The following is a 20192-nucleotide window of genomic DNA, read 5'->3' as shown; positions in this document are numbered from 1 at the left end:
CCCAGGCCCTAGGGGGCATTTACAAATGTCTAGATGTGTTTTGGTTGTCAGGCCCAGAGGAGGTGCTGCAAGCATGTAATGGGCAGAGATCAGGGAAACAGCTGAGCACCCTACATAGCACAGGACAGCCTTAGGCTGGAGCTTCCTGCCCGCAGTGGGGTGGGCAAGCCGTGAACCGGAGTGTAACTTATACCTGCTGCTGGTAGGTCTGATGAGTTCTGGCCATGGATGTCCCACGTGCTGCTGCCCTACATCCACGGGAACCAGTCCAGCCCTGAGCTGGGGCCCCCGCGGCTGCGGCAGGTGCGGCTGCAAGAAGGTGAGCTGCAGGACCCCTCCACCCTTTTCCTTCTCTTTTCATAGCAGCCTACAGCTGAGTTTTGTTTCAGCTCTGATGCTTATGTGAGCTTTACCCTCTTCCTGCCTCAGTTACCTTTCTGTTAAAAGGGTACAATGACGATGTCTGGGGTTGCTGGGAGGATTCAGGGAGGTCAGCTAGAGCCTGTGCATTCCAGCACTCTGTCCAGACCCCCCCAGCCCTGGGACACATCTGTGCCCAGCTGCAGCAGGCTTCAGCACAACTGACTACGGCGTTGGCTGGCAGAGTGTAGCCCACAATGGCTCAGAGACATGGACTTACACTGTGCCTGACCTACTGGGGTGAGAAGAGCCTCTGCAAGTGGGAGGGGGTTCCCCAGGGGAGCCCTCCCCCTCTCCAACCTGGATCCCAGGTGCTTGTGAGCCTAGGGCCACTTTAACACTGCTGGTCCTACAGCACCTGGTACTGGGGTTATTGTGCGGTCTACGACAGTGGTGGTTACGTGCAGGAGCTGGGTCTGAGCTTAGAGGAGAGCCGCACACGTCTGAGCTTCTTGCAGCAGCACAACTGGCTTGACAGCAGGTGAGTGCTGCCTGCCTTGACCTCTCCCCTGGCTCCCCCCCACCCCAGCTTTTTGGATTCTCCAGCCTGCCATCCCTGCCCAGGCCATCCTGCCCCTGCTCTCCTGACCACTTTGGGCTTGCCCCACCCTGCCAACCCTGTGCTTTACACAGGAGCCGTGCTGTGTTTGTGGAGCTCACACGATACAGCCCAGCCGTAGGGCTGCACGCTGCCATCACTCTGCGCCTTGAGTTTCCTGCTGCCGGCCGTGCCCTGGCAGCTCTGAGTGTCCACCCATTTGCGCTGCTGCGCTTCAGCACAGGACTGTCTCTGCCACTGCTCACATCGGTATGTACCACCCCTTCTACAGATTGCCCCTCCCCTTGGCAGCCCTGGGGTCTGTTTGCAGGGCCCTCCCCCAGGGGTCCTGATCTGTCCTCCTCTCCCCAGGTATGTCTGCTGCTGTTCGCAGTCTACTTCTCTGTGGCTGAGGCTCGAGCCTGGCGCAGGGAGGGCTGTTCACATGCCATGCAGCCTGGAGCCTGGGCACAGTGGCTCCTGGTCACACTGACAGCAGCTGCGGCACTGGTACGTCTGGCCCAGCTAGGCACTGCTGACCGCCAGTGGACCCGCTTCCTCCGTGGCCGCCCTCACCATTTCACCAGCTTTGACCAGGTGGCACAGTTAAGCACTGCAGCCCGTGGCCTGGCAGCTTCACTGCTCTTCCTGCTTTTGGTCAAGGTGAGAGCCAGTTCCAGGGACAGGGCCTGGGCCACACCCTGGGGCTGCAGGCTGATGTTCCTTGTCCACAGACTGCCCAGCAGCTGCGGTTTGTGCGCCAGTGGTCTGTGTTCGGTAAGACCCTGTGCAGGGCCCTGCCGGAGCTCCTGGGGGCCACATTGGGCTTGGTTATACTTGGAGTGGCCTATGCCCAGCTGGCTATTCTGGTAAGTAGCTGTGCCTGGGTCTGTGGGGAGGCCTCAGCCCAGGCACCTACTCATTCCTGCCCCTGCTCCGCAGCTTGTCTCCTCTTGTACAGATTCCCTCCACAACATGGTCCAGGCTCTCCTGGTGCTATGCCCCAGTACCAGGGTCCCTACTCTGTGCCCAGGCGAGTCTTGGAACCTGTCCCTTCTGCTATGCATGGGACTCTGGGCTCTGCGTCTGTGTGGAGCTCTGAGACTGGGCGCAGTCCTTCTGCGTTGGCGGTACCACTCTCTGCGGGGGGAACTCTACCGCCCAGCCTGGGAACCCCAGGACTATGAGATGGTAGAGCTCTTCCTGCGCAGGCTGCGCCTCTGGATGGGCTTCAGCAAGGTCAAGGAGGTGGGTACGGCCCAGTGGGGGGGAGAGGGACACTCTGGGCCTATGAGCCCAGGGTGCAGTCAGACTGACAGAGCCCCTGTGCCGCCCCCAGTTCCGCCACAAAGTCCGCTTTGAAGGGATGGAACCGCTGCCCTCTCGATCGTCCAGGGGTTCCAAGTCTTCCCCAGAGGCACCTCCACCCAGTGGTGGTTCCGACTCTTCACATCCTTCCACCTCGTCGAGCCAGCTGGATGCGCCAAACGCAGGCCCAGGCCGCCCAGGTGGCCCAGGTGCCCAGGGAGAGCCTGAGCCAGAGCCCTCCCGCCTCCACGCTGTATTCGAGGCCCTGCTCACCCAGTTTGACCGACTCAACCAGGCCACGGAGGATGTCTACCAGCTGGAGCAGAAGCTGCAAAGGCTCCAAGGCTGTGGGAGCACCCAGTTTTCTAGGTCACCTCACGGTAGCCCTTTCCAAAGCCCAAAGTCAGCCCTGCCCAGCCACCTTGTCCAGGCCAGTGAAGGCATGGACCCAGGTATAGGCCACAGCAGGACATCACTGTGGACCAAGAACAGGGTCTGCCAGCACAGCACTTAGTCCTAGAAGCCTGGGTCATGCCCCTTCTTGGGGGGAGGGCCTGTAGCTTTGATCTGGCCCCAGGAGCCAGGGTAGACAGTGCTCAGTATTACCTTCTGCATCAAGGCCTCAGGCCAGGTATAACGGCTACATACAGGTTTCCCAGAGAGCAGGCAGGGTAGTTCTGCCTGTCTGTGGGCTTTAGCACTTTATAAAGGCTGTGTGATCAGCCAGGACCCAGGGTCCCCTCCCAGCTCTCTGTGGGAGGACACAACAGTATTGGAACGAGCGAGTGCCCAGCCTCCGACGTGCTAATTTATTTCCCAAGTCCTCAGGTACAGCAGGGCTGTGCCCAGCGCCACCCCTGTGCAGCCTGCTCCCCTTGCTAAGGAACCAGGCTTTGGGGAGGTTAAGCTGCGCCTCCTGTCTTCCATCCCCTAAGTTATTGCCTCACCCCATCCCCACAGCACGCTCGCCTCCAGCTGCCATCCCATTTTGTGTCTACCGTCAGTAATTTATATGGGGTTAAAATGTGTATATTTTTGTATGTCACTATTTTTTAGTAGAGCTTAAGGGCCTGGTAGCTAAAGCTAGGCCTGGGCCCACTGTGGCCAGTGATGGGGCCAGGGAAGCTGCAGCTGCTTTTTGGATCCGAGTCTGGCCTTGGGCAGGTGCTAGTTAACTATTTGGGGCCATGGCTATACGCTGGTATTCCTTTTACCACCTTGGCCTTGTTTTCCTCCCCTGCCTGGGGCTGGGGATAGCACCCAGGCCTGCTGGTATCAGGTTTGGGCAAGGGACTTCCATGTGGTGAAGGATGCCAGGCAGGTAGGGAAACTCCTGGGAGCTGGCTCCCAGGTTGGGGCAAGTGAGGGCATGAGGCCTGGGAGTACCAACGCACCACAGATGGGAGAGGGCACATTTCCCCCAAGGGCCCTAATTATAGCTTTTGTCCTATCTCCAACCCTCCAAAACAGACAAAGTCAAATAAAGGAGCTGACTGCTATCTGTGCTTCTCTGTCTGAGCACCAGGAAGCCCCATTTTATTTCATTTATATAAAATACCATCCTGTGCTCTGCCTTACACAAACTCTGTGAAGTCATCCACTGAGGAGATGAGGCGCTTCCGCTGACCTGTCTCGTAGGCAGGCGTGGGTTCTGGTGGGGCCTGGGCTGAGGCTTTGGCATGGGCTGGGGGGTGCATCAGAGGCAGGCTGGGGTTTGAGTAGTGGGCTTCCTCACGGATCTAGTGGGAAAAGCAGCTTTAGCAGCAAGCCCAGAAGAGGCAGCACTTGCCACTCTGCCTGGGACTCTACCCGACTCCCACTGGCCATACATCCCTACCCGCTGACGGAGCCGCTTGATGTGGCGAAGCCGAGCAATCCACTTGGAGGGGTAGATGTCCGTAGGGTTAGAACGGCTGTGGTGCACCTGCGAGGCCATCTGGGGGCCAGAGGGCAGGACAGTGAGTCCTCTAGCCAGTGGCAGCTATAGACCCACCTGGGCCCCCAACCTGACCTCTACTCACATTTGCATGTAGAGCCATCTGGCGGGCCACAAAGGGCAGGTTCCGATCAGACACAATCTTGGCCACACTTGTATCCACCAGGCCCTCCATGTCTGAGGGGAGAGAGAGCTCACACACCAGGCTCAAGGCCTTGTCACTCACTGCCTGCCCACCCACCCCAGAGTCTCACCTTTCCTGCACTGCAGTGACAGCAGGTTGCACTCATAGTCCAGGGGTGTGATGATCACATGAACAAAGTTGAACTGACCCTGCCAGACAAAGAGGACTGGCATGAGCTCATCCTGAGGGCTCAAGATTGCTTATCACCTGACTGTGGGCCATGATGGCCCACCACACCTGGACCCCAGCACTGGAATATGTCCAAGATTGTAGACACATGGGCACTGCCTAAGTGCTGGTTCCAAAGCTCAACAACAGCAGTGAGACTGACTGCTCCCAAGGTTGCCTCCCACCATGACAGGGCCAGGCAGTGTCTCAGTGGGGCCTTCCACCCTCCTTCCTTGGCTTTTCTGAAGCCCTGCTTCTCTTTGGTTGCTGTGAAAATGTCTCCAGGATGACCATGCTGGCCTTCCCACAAGTAACCATCCCCCTACAGGTTCCTGGCCCAGGGTCCTCTAAGGCTTCTGGTACATTCTAAGTCGATCCTGACACCCACTGTTGCTTCAACCCACATTGCACTGTGCCACACTGACACCCACCAACCACAGCTGTGACAATGTCCACAATGACTAAGGTACCTCTTCTCTGTGACCTCAGACATGAATGACACTGGTGTATACCAATAACCTGGTCAGAGGGGCCCAGGAGTTGCTGAGGGCCACAGTTGACAAAGTAGCTCTGAGCAGGCACTAAACATGCAGGCACTGCACCTCTTGTTAGGCAAGTGTTAGTTCAGTGACAGAGCTACTATACAGATAAGGAAACTAAGATTTAAGACTTAGAACCACATCACACTGTCACTGACAGCCTCTTCTAGTAGACAGTGATGTCATCTTTATGGGTCATGAAGGGGACCTCCAGATAGATGAGGGATCACCTTTCCGTATGGCCTCAGTCTCCACTCATCCACAAGGGCAGAACCAGTACATCCAGAGACAGAGGTACCACTCACCTTGATGGTGCCTAGCTTGAATTCCTCACCAGAGTCGTTGTAGATAATGGAAACAAAGTCATTACCCAGGTGCCGCTTCTTGTCACAGCGGTGCTTGTCCACATCCTTGGTAGGCATCAGGGTGGCAATGTGAAAGATAGCTGCAGAGGAGTCAGGCTGAGCTGGGGGGTGGGCATCCACCTGGGTGGATGTCTAGGGTTTGGGGGACCCAAGCCTCTGTGCCTCTACCAAACACTGCCTTGGTTTCTCTGACAACCGGGAGCCTGCAGGGAGCACCTGACAAGCAGTTCTGGGCTTCTCAAGGGCAAAGCCAAAGCCTCCATGCTGATCATGACCCAGCCTTTAGGACACCTCAGTCATCACAGGTCAGGCAGTGGGGGCCACCAGAGAGCTGCATACCTTGCATTATGTCATCATGCCAGCAGTAGGTGAATTGGCCATCCTCACCACACACGTCAAGGCCACCCAGGTACACCTTGTCAGGCTGGCAATCCTTGAGCTCAATGAGCCTGCCCAGGCCCGTCAGGAACTCTGTGTACCTATAGGAGCCATGCTCATTGGAGAGGATGGCCAGCTCGCTGCTGCTCTGTGGGAGAGCCAAAGGAGCTCTGTCACCATCCCTGCTCAATGCAGGGCAACTTCATGCTGACAGTTATCCAAGGCGGGACTCCCAGGTATCATCCTGGGCGCCTGCCTTCTGGACCAGCCCCACTGTTTAGCTTACAATTGCAGTCAACTCTGTCTTCCTAAGACACTCAACTTTAGTACTCAACAACCCAGCACCCTCTTCCTGGCTTGCTACCTCCTTGCCTAGACTGTCAGCATGCAACTCCACTGAAACACCACACAGAAGAGAAATACTTGTGAACATAAGATACATTGCAGATAACTTTTGGTTCAGAACCATCCAGGGCCCCCTCAGTGTCTAAAAAGGCCCCTTCCCCCACCAGCTCCCATGCTTACTCAGGGCTGGTCACCCCAGGGCCTTTGCATTCACTGCTGTAGCAAATATGGGCCCCACTCACTGCTCCAGCTCAGTGACAGCAAACCTTTTAGAGCAATCAATGATACAGCCCAGTGCAGAACACGTGCATATGTTCACCATCACTGTTCTAGCCTACTCCATGGCCGTATGTCAACCTATTGTCTAATGCCTGTGTCACTGACACTCAGAATAGTACATGAAACAGGCCTTGGAGGATGACAAGCGTAGGCTCCTAGAGGAAGAAAACTCAGACCCCCAAAACCAGGAGGGTGGCCGGCAGCCTCACCTGGCCTTCTCCCACGTACAGGACAGCAATCTTGTGCGTGTCGTAGGATGGGATCTGGTCAAGCAGCTGCACTGACCGCTCAAAGGACTATAGCCACAGAGAGTGAGTCTGAGAACAGGCAGAGGCCAGCCCAGCTGCCAACCTGCCCCTCTTGGCCAGCCCCGCACCCACACCACAGGCACCCGTGAGGGATGTGGACGTGCCTACCTCATTGGGCAACAGGATGGGTTTGTTGGACTCATCCCCAAAGAAAGGTGAATGGTAGAGCTGCAGGAACACAAAGCTGAGGAGCAGCAAGGGTGAGGGTAGGGCCGGCAGCATGCCCAGGGGAAAGCCCATGGCCAAACAGCCAACCTCCCTCAGGCTCCCGCTAGCCACAGGAAGGACACAGGGCCTACTCCTAGCTGTACTGCCCAGGGTGGCTTAGGTGCCACATCTCTGGGCAGCGTGCAGGAGCTCAGCCAGCAGGGAGAGGCCCACCTGGGGTTGATGCCCGGGACTTTCTCAGTATTGGAAGTGGCAGCTCTGTTTCTGAAAGCATCCCTCTCTACTCTCTTGCCCCTGCGTGATGGGGCGGAGTCCGAGATGGTGTAGCCACGGGGGCGGAGGCCACTAGGAGAGCGGGGAGAGCTGGATGGCAAGGGGCCTTCGGGTGGAGCTGTACCCCGGCTCTCTTCACCTGCAGCTGACCAGGTGGCACCTTCTCCATCCAATATTCCTGACTGGGATCGGGCTTTGGCCTCAGGACTCAACTGGCCAACATCAGCCTTGTCCCCAGGTTCTCCAAGGATGTCCTGCAGGGTCTGTAGCTCAGGAGAGGAGCTGGACTTGCTCAGTGGCTGTGAGGGCTGAAAGGAGAGGTCCACCAAGGAGGGCCCGCCACCCTCAGAAGAGACAGCTCGCTCGATGGGTATGCCTCCCACAGCCAGCTCTTCCACGTGAGACAACTTTTCTTCCTGGCTGGAGGCTGAGGATGACTGCAAAAGGCCATTCAGAGAATATGTTCATCAGGTCCCTTGAAAATTCCTTCCCCAAGATGGACCCAAAGCTGTCCATCTTGGGGGGATGGGCCCACGCTGAATTGAGCAAAGAGTTCCAAAGCCTGAAAGAGCCATGCCACAAGGGCCACCCCAGGACACTCTGAACAGGAGAGACATGGAAGAACAGGTAGCCATCTCTCAAATGAAACAAAGCAAGGCCAATACATTTTTAGGAGGCTTGGGGTAAGGACTGCACCCCTTACCCTTCACCCTTCTGATGGCTCACAGCTGACTGCAGGGCTCCCTGTAGCACTCACCCTGCTGTAAGTGTCAGGGCGTTGGCAGCGCTTGTCTGTATCTAGTGCTGCTTCGAAGTCCTCCAACTCTGGGGGCTCCCCTGGTATGTGAGTCTCGCATGGACTTCCTTCCTCCAGAACCACAGCGGAGTCTGGGAGGACACAGATGGGGCTGCTGGGAGCTGGGCTGAGCCCTAGTGCTCAGTGGCCTCAGAATACCAGCCTACTCCTACCACAGGAGACTGGCCCTGCAGAGCCCCTCTGCAGCTCTATACCACTGCCGCCATGGAGCAGGCTGGGAGGGACATTGAGGGGTTGGTATCTCTTGCGTGGCTGTCTTGTACCAGCTCTGCCTACCCAACGTCCACCATAAACTGCCCCTGCACCTCCAGCCAGTCAAGGACAGGCCAAATAGATGACCCCACTCTAGATGGGCCTCAGCTTGAGAGGGGTGCATCAAGTGAGAATAGCCCTCAAAAACAAGGAAAAAAGGCCATTTCTCTAGAACTCTGAACCAAAGGAAGCTGATGGGGACACTCCCATCTGTAAGCAGACTCAGAGGGTGGAGAGGGATGCCTTCAGAACAGAGCTGCCACCCTGAGAGCAAAAGCTAGCCTTCAATCTCAGCCAGGCCTGTAGCAGGGCACACACAAGAGAGGACAAGGTTGCCAAGCTGAGTTTCCTATGCCAGCCTTGGGGTAGGACGTAGAGGAAAGAAACAATGGAGGATCAGCACAGCCGGCCACCCCCACCCCACCCCCACCTCTGCCAGGACAGCCCCTGGACACACATCAGACGGACCCCATCTGCACACTGTCCTCATGACTGGCTCCTATCCACACCAGAGACTGGAGGAGCCCAGGGTAACAGGCCAGGCATTGGTCTGCAGGACCCATAATAGTCACAGTTCACCCTACATGCCCACAAGGCCAACCAGACTACTGGCAGCCAGGGCAGGGTCAGTGGAGCCCCAGAGCCAGGCTCAACCCCATCAGCTGCTTTCTGACATCAAGGCAACTTAGGGCCATCCCACCTCCAGCCTTGAAGGGCTGGGAGACCTTGTACAGCTCAGGAGTAGAGCACAGAACAAAGGGGCACACATCAAAGGGGCTCCCATGGCAAAGCAAAGGCGTTCTGCACAGATGTCCTCATGCCAGTCAGAACCCTGCTCCCCCAGGTTGATGAGAGGCAGACAGGGCCATGGAGGGATGACTAGATGAGGGATGATGAGAAAAAAACAGTGCCTATGAGGCCAAGTGGCGCTCTGCAGCAAACACCACTTCCTCAAAGGGGTACACGAATACCTGCCCAGGAAATGCTCCTGTGCAGCTGTCCTTGGCAGCTGGACTGGTACAAGGAGGAGAAAGAGGCCACTGCAAGGGAACCACGTGAGCGGCCACGTCAGCAGCAGAGACTACACTCAGGCCGAGCAGAAGGACAGGCACAGCCCCGAGCCTGGAGAGGAGAGAGGGGAGGGCCAGCGGCGGCCAGGCCGGCACACAGGCTCCCGGCTCTCCAAGTGGCTTGTGTGGACCTTTGGGAGGCAGCACTTCCCAGCTCCTCATGAGTGGACGTGGAACTTCTAAGCACCATCTGTGGCCACAGAGAAGGGCCACAAGACATGGCCTAGGAGGATGGCACATAGCCAGGTGGGGGAACAGGAGTACAGGCTGTTAGGCTCACACATCCAATCCAAGATGGGAAGGAGGAATGGTTGCCACCGTAATTCCTAAAGCCCTGGGCACTGGGCCCTCCCAGAGGGTACAGGCAATGACTCCACAGAGCTCCAACTGTTCATGAGGCTGCCATTCCTGCAGCATCCAAGTGGCAGCTAGCAGGTGTCAGACTCCCAAGGGACAAGGCCCCCTAATGCCATGTCTCAGGGCACTGGTATACCCCCAAAGACCCTTGAGGATGATGGGGTAGGAGGCCACCATATAGGAAACTCAGGGCCCCACACTAACCACAGCCCCACACACAGGCCTTTGTGCTCACCTGTATTAGAGCGTGGGAGAGGAGGGGGCTTGGCTGTGCCAGCTGCTGGCACCGACAGGGACTTGTACAAGGCAGTGTCCCGGTGCTCCTTGAAGCGCTCAGCAGCCATAAGGGCATTGGACAGCTCCTGCAGGGGCATGTTGTTGATGTCCGAGGAGAAGGGGCTGAGTGGATTCTCCAGGCTCATCAGCCAGCTGGTGTTCCCTGGGGAGGGCAGTGGGAACTCTCAGACCTGTACCTGCACCAAGCCATCACCCCAGCCCTCCCAGAGCAGCCTTCCCCAAAGTGGCCCCAACAGCACACACTCAGAGGTAGATGAGGCAATACACACTCTGCTGTCCCAGGTCAATATCCATTCCAAGGCCAGGCAGGCCAGGTTAGGGGAACACACCACAGGGCAGCAGCATCGTGCTATAGTTGTACTCCAGTGCCCTGCCCTCTTCTCCCCCTACCACTTGGTCCCCACAGTGTCCATGGGTCCTCCTAGGCCCTGGGCCCTCTGATAAGCCCTTCCTTTTTTTTTAATCAGTACCGGGGATCGAACTCACGACCATGTGCTTGCAAAGCAGGCACTTATGCCGCTGAGCTAAATCCCCAGCCCCAAGCCCTTCGTTTTGGCTAAGATAGCCATTACTGACAAATTTAATTTTGTTTTCTGAGACAGGATCTCACTCTATAGTCCAGGCTACCCTTGAATTCATTATCTTCCTGCCTCAGCCGAGTGCTGGGCTTATAGCAAAATGTGCCATCCCACCCAATTAGTGTTTTGTTTTACAGTACTGGGATTGAACCAGGGCTTCCACACTAAACCACACCTTCAGCCCTTTTCCTTTTGCTAAGTTGCCCAGGCTGGCCTTGAAATTGCAATCCTATCTTAGCCTTCCAAGTGTTAGGACTGTAGGTATGTGGCACCACACCCAGCAATCAGATGTTATAATCAACGTGAGTTATGTCCTCCACCTCAGTCATATGTTAAACTCCAACACCCAAGACCTTAGAATGTGACTGCATGAGGAAACATGATCTTTTTTTTTTTTTTGTCTTTTTCTTTTTTATCGGTACTGGGGATCGAACTCATGACCACACATTTGCAAGGTAGGTGCTTATGCTGCTGAGCTAAATCCCTAGCCCCGGAAACATGATCTTTAAAGAGGTGATCAAAATAAGGTCATATAAGTGGGCCCTGGTCCAATCTGACTGGTATCCTCTAAGAGATTAGGTCACAGATGGCCACATGAGCACACAGGGAGAAGGCAGCATCTGCAAGCCCAGGAGGGAGGCCTCGGGAGAAACTGACCCTGCATATACTCTAGACTCAACTTCCAGCCTCCAGACAGCCAATAAAGCTCTGTGGCCCAGACTATGTACTTAGTGCTCTGCCTAACATAGGCCTCCCCTTGGCCCTGGAAAATCCAGCTTTAAGATCATCCCCCAAATGCTCTGTGCTTCCTATTGTGTGCAACCACAGGCCTGTGAGTAATTTATGGAGGCCTATGTACTAGCAGAAGTACTGGGCAGCCCAGCCTGTCTGTCCCCTCAGTACCTGTGGGCCTCCGGACCAGGATTTCTGCCCAGCCCTGGGTAAGCAGTGGCACATAGGCTGCCAGGTTCGTCTTCTCTGGTGCTAAAACCGGTGCACTTGCAGAAGTCTGCTCAGGCTTTGTGGCTGGTGCAGTCTGCAGGCCCGGGGCAGCAGGGCCACCAGTAGTATGGGGGGCTGGTGTATCCAGAGCACCAACCCGAAGGCCATGGCCCCCTATGGAGTAGTAAATGGGATAGCTTGTAACTTCTAGGTGCCTAGTACAAAGCTTTCAGTGTAGAACTGGCCATTCTACCCCGACTCTGTGGGCCAAGGACAGGGGACCTAGCTGCCCTAATTGAGCACAGCAGAGAAAGTTCTGGGGTGAGCCTGCCTGGGGACCAGAGTGCACATCCATATAACAGTAGCCCCTCAGCTACAAGGGGCCTCATTCTACTGTTAAGGGGGGCTGTTCCTCCCAACAACCTGAGATAGAAGAACACAGGACACCACCCAGGGTCAGAGAAGGGGCCAGCCTGAAGCTGATCCATGACTCCTTAGCTCCACAGAGCCCTCCAGAACACTGAGCCAGCAGAGCGGGGCGGAGTACCTACTAAGAAGACAACAAGGGCCAAGGCTTACCAGACATGGAGCGGACACGGTCCCGGGCCCCACGGGATACCTGCTGCCCAGCCTGGGACTCCAGCTTTGCAGGTGCCTCCTTGGTCTGTCTTATGTGCATAGTAGGCTCAGAGCTGAGGACATAAGTGCCCCACACAGTGTCAATGACAGCCTCCTGAGTCTCCGGACCAGCAGGACACACAGAGGGAAAGAGCCATCACCTTGACTCTGGGGCACCTTGCAGCTCGCCTGAGTCCAGGCCCAGCAATGACCGGGTCCCAGCCCCAACACTTGTGGTCACAGTGACAAGCTTATTTCCAACCAGCCAGGTTTTGGTCCTGCCACCAGCCAGGAGAAACTCTCCTACAGGAGACCTGGAAGAACAAAAGCACCCATGTCAGCTTGTGGGGCTGTTCTCAAACAGGGCTTCTCAGGTCCTGAAGACCAGTGTGACCTCAAGAACCCGAGCAACTGAGGCCCACCACCTGCAAGGAGGCGGCTTACACAGCTGGTTTGCCACCACCACATAGGAGCAGTGTGGCCACTGTAAAACACCTATACAAGTGTACCTGCCACCCCTGGACCTCAGCTCTGGAGCACAACTCATACCTCTTGGGGACTGCAGTGAAATTGGAGAATACGTATCGGGCCATCATGTCCAGACATGTTTCTGTGAGCTCCAGGTGGAGATTTTTCAAGTTGTCATCAGCCTGGGCCATGGAGTTCTCATCTGCAGACCCAAGGCTGGCACTGGTGAGGGATGTCTGTATTCTGCTGGAGGGAGAGGGCACAGCAGGGATTAAGGTGCTGGGCAGGGGCCAAGCCACCTATCACCAAGGCCAAAGCTCAATGCATGCACAGGTAGAGAGGCCTCACTCAGAAAAACCCCACCAGGACCAGGGCATGGTGGTCTGTGGAACTGCAGCACTGCAAACTGCAAGGACTACATCATCCCAAAGGGAGACACTGCATGGGAAAGACCCAGGCCTTCTGGTCAGAAATATGAGAGACTGGCAAAATAGGGCATCCCTCCTGCCCAAGCATACAGGACAGTTAGTCATGGCTGTGGCAGAACGGCTTAGTCATGCAGACTCCAAAATCACAGGGGACAGAGCAAGATTGCATTCTGCCCATGGGGTCACCTCCCATCAAGGAAATGGAGGGGCTGAGGTTCACATGTAGCTTTCTGACCTCATGCTCTGGCCAGGTGAGCCAGGATTATTGTCCAGCCCACATACACCCCAGAGACAGGGGAAGGACTTGTGCAGATTAAATTCTAGTATGAGTATCACAACCCCTGAGCCATATTGTGCACATGGTAAGGATTTTTCTAAAAAAAAAAAAAAAAATGCTGAGAGGGGAGTCTCACCAAGCAACCCCTACCCCAAATTCCTGACCAAGTCCCACACACACAGGCCAGAAGAGATTGGAGCCCAAGTTAGGCATTAGCAAAGAGCTAGGTCAGAGTGTGGGCTGCCAAGGCTGAGAAGCAACTTTCGGGTGGGGGGACAGGCAGTCCTCTGGTAGTGCAGCCTGGGCAGCAGGGTTTACTGCAGGTAGGCAGCGACTGGGACCCTGGCAACCAGAAACTGGTACCTGGATTTGGATGCACCAGGGAGAACAAACAGGCTATACTAGTGCCTGGCCAACACCCTCAGGATGCCTCATGCCAACCCCCAAGTCCTGCACAAAAGCCCAACTTCCTCCCAGCTACAATAGAAAGCAGACTTTTCCTAGAAAAAACTCCAAGAAGAAAAGTCCACTCTGCAGAATGTGACAAGGCTAAACCTGAGCATGTCTCCATCAACCTGCATGAGCACTGCTTTAATGTGCAGAAGCCCTTGCCCTCCAGGGATAAGCCTATAGGGGCTGCCACTGGTCTCCCAGCTTCCCTAAGCAGCCACCCAGGCCAGCCACTGCGGATGCTATGCAGCCAGCTCATGCTCACTCCAGGCTCAAAGACAGAATGCAACCTTTCCATCCCTCAATACCAAGCTTCCTGGGTGGAAGGGGGCAGGCTCTTCTGCAGACCCTGCCAAGGAGGGTGTGGGCAGGTGACGAGGTCATGCAAGCAGCCCCATGCACCACCACCCGGGTGCTCACAGGGCCAAGCTCCAGGGTCTGTGCCCCCCACCCAACACAGCCCCGCTACCTGCGGACCACATGTTCAGACACACTGATGCTTCGGCACCGGAAGGCCTCTGCTGCAGAGCTCTCCTTGAATTCTTTCACAGGTGGGGAGTTATTCAGGCCTTGTTTGGGGGCTCTGGCTATCCTCAAACTACCAGGTGAGGAAGGAAGCCCCAAGCCCCAGAGAGCCCAGCTCCCGGGAAGGGGAAAACAAGCCATGGAGGGGTGAGGAGGAAAGGTCCCAGGCCACAGGGTCAGGATGGAGATATCCCACAGGTGAGATGAACAAAAGAACCATGCCAAAGGACAGTTAGCAAGGAAAGAGACAGAAAAACAAAAATGCATAAAAATACAACTTGTAAACGCGACTAAGAAAAAGTAAGGTTTCACGCATGATACCAAAACAAAGGACATTAGCGCAACTTAAATGTATGTGGATCGCCTTCACGGCAGGTTCCAGGCTATGCTGACCAAGCATCCCCACCCACTTGGTGGATGGCTGGCACCCCTGCTCTGGTACTGAGGCACTGACTCCTTTACAGTCAGGCCCTGGGGATCACTGAGAATGAGACAAGTTCCAGGTTCGAGGCCCAAGAACCTCAGAGAAGAGGCTCCATCTACTGCTGGCAAAGGGGCTTAAGCAATGCTTCTAAGTGCAGGTCATAGTGGAAGGTGCCGTATCCCACCTAGGGAGAGCTGAGAAAGCTGTGCAGGAGATGGGGACAGATGGGATAGCCGTTCAGTGATACGCAAACAAGAACACAGAGGCTTAGCACAGCTCTTTTCAGATTTAGCACAAGCAGCTGTGGTGGTAAAGAAGAGCATGTTCCCCAACGAGCAAGCTCTGAAGGAAAAAGGGCACCGTCTGGAGGCTGGGCTAAGGCTCCAGGGCCAAGGAAGTTACGGCCACAGGCTCCCCAGCCCAGGTGGTGAGCAAGCCTAGGTCCTTTAGTGTACTATACCTGAACTTAGACACCTACAGCCAGCATCCCAATCCCCAACTCAGCAACTCTGTACTTGACAGGCAAGTTGAGACAGGCCATCATAGCAAGGGTGGGGCATTAGTGACCCCTGTAGACTGTGCCCTGTCTCTCAAAACTGCGCCCAGCACACCCTCAGCCCCAGGCCCATACACACCACATTGGTCAGAGGTCACAGTCTAGGATCCTACCCCACCTGCATTCCCCAGCAGTGATACCAGGCCTCGAACCTTTTAGGCCTCTCATTGAGGCTGGTGCTCCGTGCTCTGAAGCTGTCCTTCTCAGGGGTATCATCAAAAGACAGCAGGACATTGGAGCGCAAACCCTGGAGTGAAGCAGACCCAAGCTGTAGGCTTATGAACAAGGCCTGGGACAAAATGCAGGCCCACAACAAGTTGGCAACCTCCCTGAGGCTTATGCCCACCTCAACTAGACTGGGCTGGGCTCAGGAGAGCCTCAACCAACCCCTACTTCCCTCCCTCCTGCCCAATTCCCTGCTCCAGCCAGGCAAAGCAGGTCCTGTTTCTAATAGACACAGGCCTCCCTACTTCCTGGGCTAACCTTAGTGATAAATGGGACAAAATCTTTCCGGAAGGGTAGGCGGCACCTGATGAACCACATGGCAATGACATGATGTGCCAGGCACACGATGTACTGATTGAACCTGGGAAAGAAGAAAGGGGAAGTGCTGGCTACACCCAGGGAACTGTCCAGGATCCACAGGCACAAAACAGAGAGCTCAGTAACTCTACAGCTCAGGCGTCAATGTGGCTTTCTGCTCCAAGAAATGTGAACTGGCCATAGCAGGAGGGGCAGGGCATTGGTGACAGCACTTACTTGGAAGGGTTGGTATACGGCAGGGAGATAGCAAACACACTGGCATACTGTTCAGCGGCAAAGTTCCTGTAGAGATGTGGCAGCCTGGCCAGAGCTGCAGGGCAAGGACAATTCTGCAGATAGGGTGCAGTCACCAGCAATGTCACCAGGGTCCCACACTTTATAAAGGTCAGGGAAGTTGCTCTGGCCTGAGATTCAGAAGGCCACAGCCACCCAAATGTGACCTTCCTAACTCCGGCCTTTGGTTCTCTACTCCAGAGGCCAGCAAACCACAGCTCCAAGGCCAAACCCCACCAGTGGCCTATAGTCGTATAACTTGTAAGCTATAACCATTCCCTCCCCCACTCCCCCCAGTATTAGGAACTGAACCCAAGGGACTTCCAGGAGGCTACATACCTAGCCTTTTGTTCTGAGATAGGATCTTGCTATATAGTTCAGGCTGGCCTCAACACTCTATATAGTGATTCTCCTACTTCAGCTGCCAAGAGTGCTAGTATTATAGGCATGCCTACCATACCAAGTTTTTTATACTTTACATAATATGCAAAATAAAAAGTGTGTGCAGGGGATCTATCTGATCCACATCATTCTCTCTGGTCCTCCCCACCAAGTGCCAGTGCAGCTCTCTTCTGGTGTCTCAACACCTAAGGGTCTGCTACTGGCCAGACATGCAGCAGATGACAGAAATGAAGGGGCAGGTAAAGACCCTGAACTCTTGGGAGATGGATGGATGACAAGGGTGAAGGCCAAATAAAGAACAAGTTGACAAAACCCAAGGTATGAGCCAGGTGTGGCAGCACACACCTGTAATCCTAACACTCAGGAGATCCAGGTAGGAAGACTGCTTTGAGTCTGAGGCCAGCATGGGCTACATACATACTCAGTTCAAGGCCACCCTGAACTACATAGCAAGACTTGTCTCAAAAAAACAAAAAAAGAAACACCCATGGTGTGATGTGTGCCATGAGGAACAGAGATGGGGTTCTGGGATGGGGTGGGGCTGAGGCTGCTTCCTTTGGGGGACACTTCTGATGCAGGGGTTAGGGGAGAAGCAGCTTGTCTAAGTCTAGGCTGGAAGATACAAAGTTCATAGAAGGTGCCAAGGCCCTACGGCAGCAGAGATGACAAGACTTGGGCTCCCTAGGGAAGGCAGCCAGTAAGTGGTAGGTGGGGAAGTCAGCATAGCATACTTCAGGCAGGCCCAGCTCCACCCTGAGGCTCCCTGCATACTTGCACCTGTGTACATACTCACTGGACAGAAACTCTAGAAGCGGGACAGCCATGCTGGCCGTGGCAGAGATGTGTGTGAGCTTCACCACCAGGACGGGCAGAGCCTTGATCATAATATCAGGCATCTCCACACTGCAGATGGCCAGGGCCACCACACACTGACTGGCACAGCGGTAGATGAGGCCTTGCTCCAGGCAGTAAACCATTTCACGCTGTGGGAAGCAAGAGCTTCAGGCCTCATCTGCCACCCAACAGCCAAATCCCCCACCCACAAGAACACCTAAGCCACCCTGCTATGCCAAGTACACTGTTCCCAGGTCTCATCTCCCCTTGGTTTCATTCTGGGATGCTCCACAGGGAGGGAAGGGCAAGGTTTAGGAAGGTCCCTAAACACGTAAGTGACGAAGCTGGCCTCTAGCTAGACCACTTGACAGACTGCACAAGGCTTCCTAACCCAACTCCACTGGTCACCAAAGCCCAGCTCCCCAGCCCAACCTGAAAGTAAGACATGCTGGACCCCTGGACTCCTTGTTCTGGGAGCTCCACTGCTGGCCTTATTGCTAAAGGGAGATGCACCTGGTGCAGCAAATGCTGCAGGAACCCATATCCAGTTCTGGCAGTGTCCACTGAGAAAGCAGCAGCAAAATGATAGCTAAGGTCTAAGTCTAGGGACTCAACACCTCAGGAACAGTTCTTTCACAAAGCTAGTACCCCCTCAGAAACATCAGAAGCCCAGCAGAGTCAGATAACTTTCAGCCCAGCACACTTTGGGAGGCAAAGTTAGTAGAAGCAGGCCAAGCTATAAAGAAGGAGCTAGGGTATACTCAAATAGAGAGGGGGGGCTTTTATTTAAGCTAGGTCTGTAGGGAGCAGAGCTCTGTGTTAGTTTCTAACAGTGCTACAGTCAGGAACCTGGGTCAGGGGAAAGGACAGCCCAAGCCTTAAGCTAAATCTCTCTCCTGGCTGTTAGGACCCTAACCAGGCATGTGACTTCCGAAGACTTGTGTTTCCTGTATACTTCAGCAGCCCACATAAAAAGACTTATGTTTCTTCACTGAGGTGCTAGGGTTCTAACAGACAGTGAGGGTGACAGCAGTAATGGGGGAGGGGATGACAGAAAAAAGCACTTCTGTGCTTTCCCCACAGGAGGTGTAGAAGAAAAGGAAGCTAAGGAAGTCCAGCTTGTCCATCCACTTCTCAAACCCGGCCTGACCACGCATCCCAGAACTGCTGCAGGGACAGGTGAGGGAATGCTCCTCAAAGGGAGCCCTGTTGGACAGGGATAGCAGAGGGACACACTGAAGAGCTGCACGAAAGTCTAGACTCCCAGAGGGATATTGGAGGCACCAAGGGATATAGATAACCAAAGTTCTGGGCTGGTTGGCTGGCAGGTAGGTGTCTAGAAGTCCTGAGGGGAAGCAAAGCAAAGTTCACCTAGCCCTGATCTACCATGCAATTTATTTAAAAAAAAAAAAAGGTGAGCCCTCCACTCAGGACCAGATATTCAAATCTCAAGCACTTTGAGGCTCCCCATTTCATACCTGCTTGCTCTTGTCCAAGTAGTTATGGTAAGAGATTAACACCGTCAGAACAGGAACCACAGCCAAGTGCAGGTCAGTTCTGGAGAATCCTTCTGGGGTGCCTCGGAGGCGCTCAAGTGTCTTTGGGCCTGAAAGCTAATGAGCAAGACCTACCTGTGAAGGCACTGGCCAAATCCCATGGGTAGCCAGAGGGTATCACGAAGGCCAGGAGAGGTTGAGAGTCAAGAGTACAGGAGGAGCAGGGCATGGTAGCATATGTCTGTTACTGTGGGAGGCTGAAACAGGAGGATCACAAATTCCAGCCCAGACTTGGCAACTTTTTTTTTTTTTGGAACTCACGATCTCATACTTTCCAGGCAGGTACTTGTGCCTCTGAGCTAAATTCCCAGCCCCTCAGCCTTACAATTTAATGGGACTCTGTCTCAAAATAAAGTAAAAATAAAAGAATAAAAGAATTTAGATATAATTCAATGCAAAGGCCCTGGGTTCAATCACAGTACCACATGAAAAATAAAGAATATGGGAGGCCACTACTTTCCTTCCTGGCAAGGATCAACCTTTTCAGAAAGAGGAGTGTGTCTCCTCTTGACAGGTGAGAGGCACAGGCAGCATAGAAGCCCCACCCAAAAAAAAAAAAAAAAAAAAAAAAAAAAAACTTTGATACCCTGTAAGCTGAGATTTCTGGCCCTCTGTGTACTGGTCCAGAGGCGCAGTCTGTGTTCCAGGGGCTTTGAAGGTGATAGTCTTAGTCTATCAAGTTACAGGGCTTGTTGCCTTTTAGAGGAGATACTGGACTGTGGTCTTCACCCCCCACATGCCAGGGCCACTGTGAGTGACAGCAGAGGGTCAGCACAGGCCTGCTGAGTGGGCATTACCATAGAGCAGAGGGCGGAAGAGAGCTGGTCAACATTGCATGATGATGTGAAGATGAGGACCTTGTAGCGCAGTGACTCTGGCAGCTTACTGAGGACGAGCTTCAGCACCTTCCAGTCAGTCTCCTAGAGGGAAAGGGATGGTCAAGGGGTGGCAGAGCATTCTGGATCCTAGGGACAGAAGGCCAAAGGCCAGTGCTTGAGGCTGTCTGCAGTCACACAGCAGCAAGGCCTCACCACTTTTACACACAAGGACTGACTGGGGCTGGGTCTCTGTCACTGCAGCTGCAGTAACAGCTACTGCTCAAAGACAGCTACTCTGGGGGCTGGGGATGTAGCTCAGAGGCATAAGCACCTGCCTTGCAAGCAGGCGGTCGTGAGTTCGATCCTTGGTACCGATAAAAATGAAAAAGACAAAAAAAAAAAAAAAAAAAAGACAGCTACTCTGGGCAGTGGCAGCTGACCTCCAGAGGCAAGGTTGAGTGGAAGCTTTGACAGGCAGCTGCCTCCGTATTCCTCTTG

At 54.6% G+C, this 20192-nt stretch overlaps 2 protein-coding genes across 17 annotated transcripts in view; one reads left to right on the top strand and one right to left on the bottom strand.

Moving 5' to 3' along the window:
* The window catches only part of Pkd1 (polycystin 1, transient receptor potential channel interacting), a 47543-nt gene extending 43778 nt beyond the window's left edge, over positions 1-3765 (top strand). For 6 of the 7 annotated variants that reach the window (XM_013141602.2, XM_013141603.2, XM_013141604.2 and 3 more), the window contains 8 exons: positions 207-319; positions 516-660; positions 776-901; positions 1054-1228; positions 1331-1621; positions 1693-1827; positions 1901-2206; positions 2298-3765. In XM_013141602.2, the coding sequence (XP_012997056.1) occupies positions 207-319; positions 516-660; positions 776-901; positions 1054-1228; positions 1331-1621; positions 1693-1827; positions 1901-2206; positions 2298-2780 (1774 nt within the window). In that variant the 3' untranslated portion in view covers positions 2781-3765. Of the gene's footprint in view, positions 1-206; positions 320-429; positions 661-775; positions 902-1053; positions 1229-1330; positions 1622-1692; positions 1828-1900; positions 2207-2297 lie in introns of those variants that run through there. The other variant, XR_010039790.1, reaches the window with a different exon arrangement.
* Positions 3761-20192, bottom strand: part of Tsc2 (TSC complex subunit 2) — a 37831-nt gene continuing 21399 nt past the window's right edge. For 2 of the 10 annotated variants that reach the window (XM_003478476.5, XM_063226305.1), the window contains 23 exons: positions 19674-19796; positions 18799-18933; positions 17280-17469; positions 16028-16121; positions 15752-15854; positions 15421-15515; positions 14233-14361; positions 12690-12854; positions 12302-12454; positions 12102-12214; positions 11484-11696; positions 9941-10144; positions 9250-9318; positions 7967-8097; positions 7150-7646; positions 6877-6952; positions 6670-6756; positions 5798-5984; positions 5399-5538; positions 4457-4535; positions 4288-4379; positions 4104-4202; positions 3761-4005 (listed from right to left, as the gene is read on the bottom strand). In XM_003478476.5, coding sequence (XP_003478524.2) covers positions 3841-4005; positions 4104-4202; positions 4288-4379; positions 4457-4535; positions 5399-5538; positions 5798-5984; positions 6670-6756; positions 6877-6952; positions 7150-7646; positions 7967-8097; positions 9250-9318; positions 9941-10144; positions 11484-11696; positions 12102-12214; positions 12302-12454; positions 12690-12854; positions 14233-14361; positions 15421-15515; positions 15752-15854; positions 16028-16121; positions 17280-17469; positions 18799-18933; positions 19674-19796 — 3339 coding nt within the window. In that variant the 3' untranslated portion in view covers positions 3761-3840. Of the gene's footprint in view, positions 4006-4103; positions 4203-4287; positions 4380-4456; positions 4536-5398; positions 5539-5797; positions 5985-6669; positions 6778-6876; positions 6953-7149; positions 7647-7966; positions 8098-9249; positions 9319-9940; positions 10145-11483; positions 11697-12101; positions 12215-12301; positions 12455-12689; positions 12855-14232; positions 14362-15420; positions 15516-15751; positions 15855-16027; positions 16122-17279; positions 17470-18798; positions 18934-19673; positions 19797-20192 lie in introns of those variants that run through there. The other 8 variants (XM_005007405.4, XM_003478477.5, XM_063226303.1 and 5 more) reach the window with 8 other exon arrangements.

Source organism: Cavia porcellus, unplaced genomic scaffold (assembly GCF_034190915.1).
Source record: "Cavia porcellus strain 051 isolate PalLab524CR breed Dunkin Hartley unplaced genomic scaffold, mCavPor4.1 scaffold_16, whole genome shotgun sequence".
In the NCBI taxonomy this organism is placed as follows: Eukaryota; Metazoa; Chordata; class Mammalia; order Rodentia; family Caviidae; genus Cavia; species Cavia porcellus.
The sequence above is the reverse complement of the archived record's forward strand: the minus strand, read 5'-3'. Positions and strand labels throughout refer to the sequence as shown.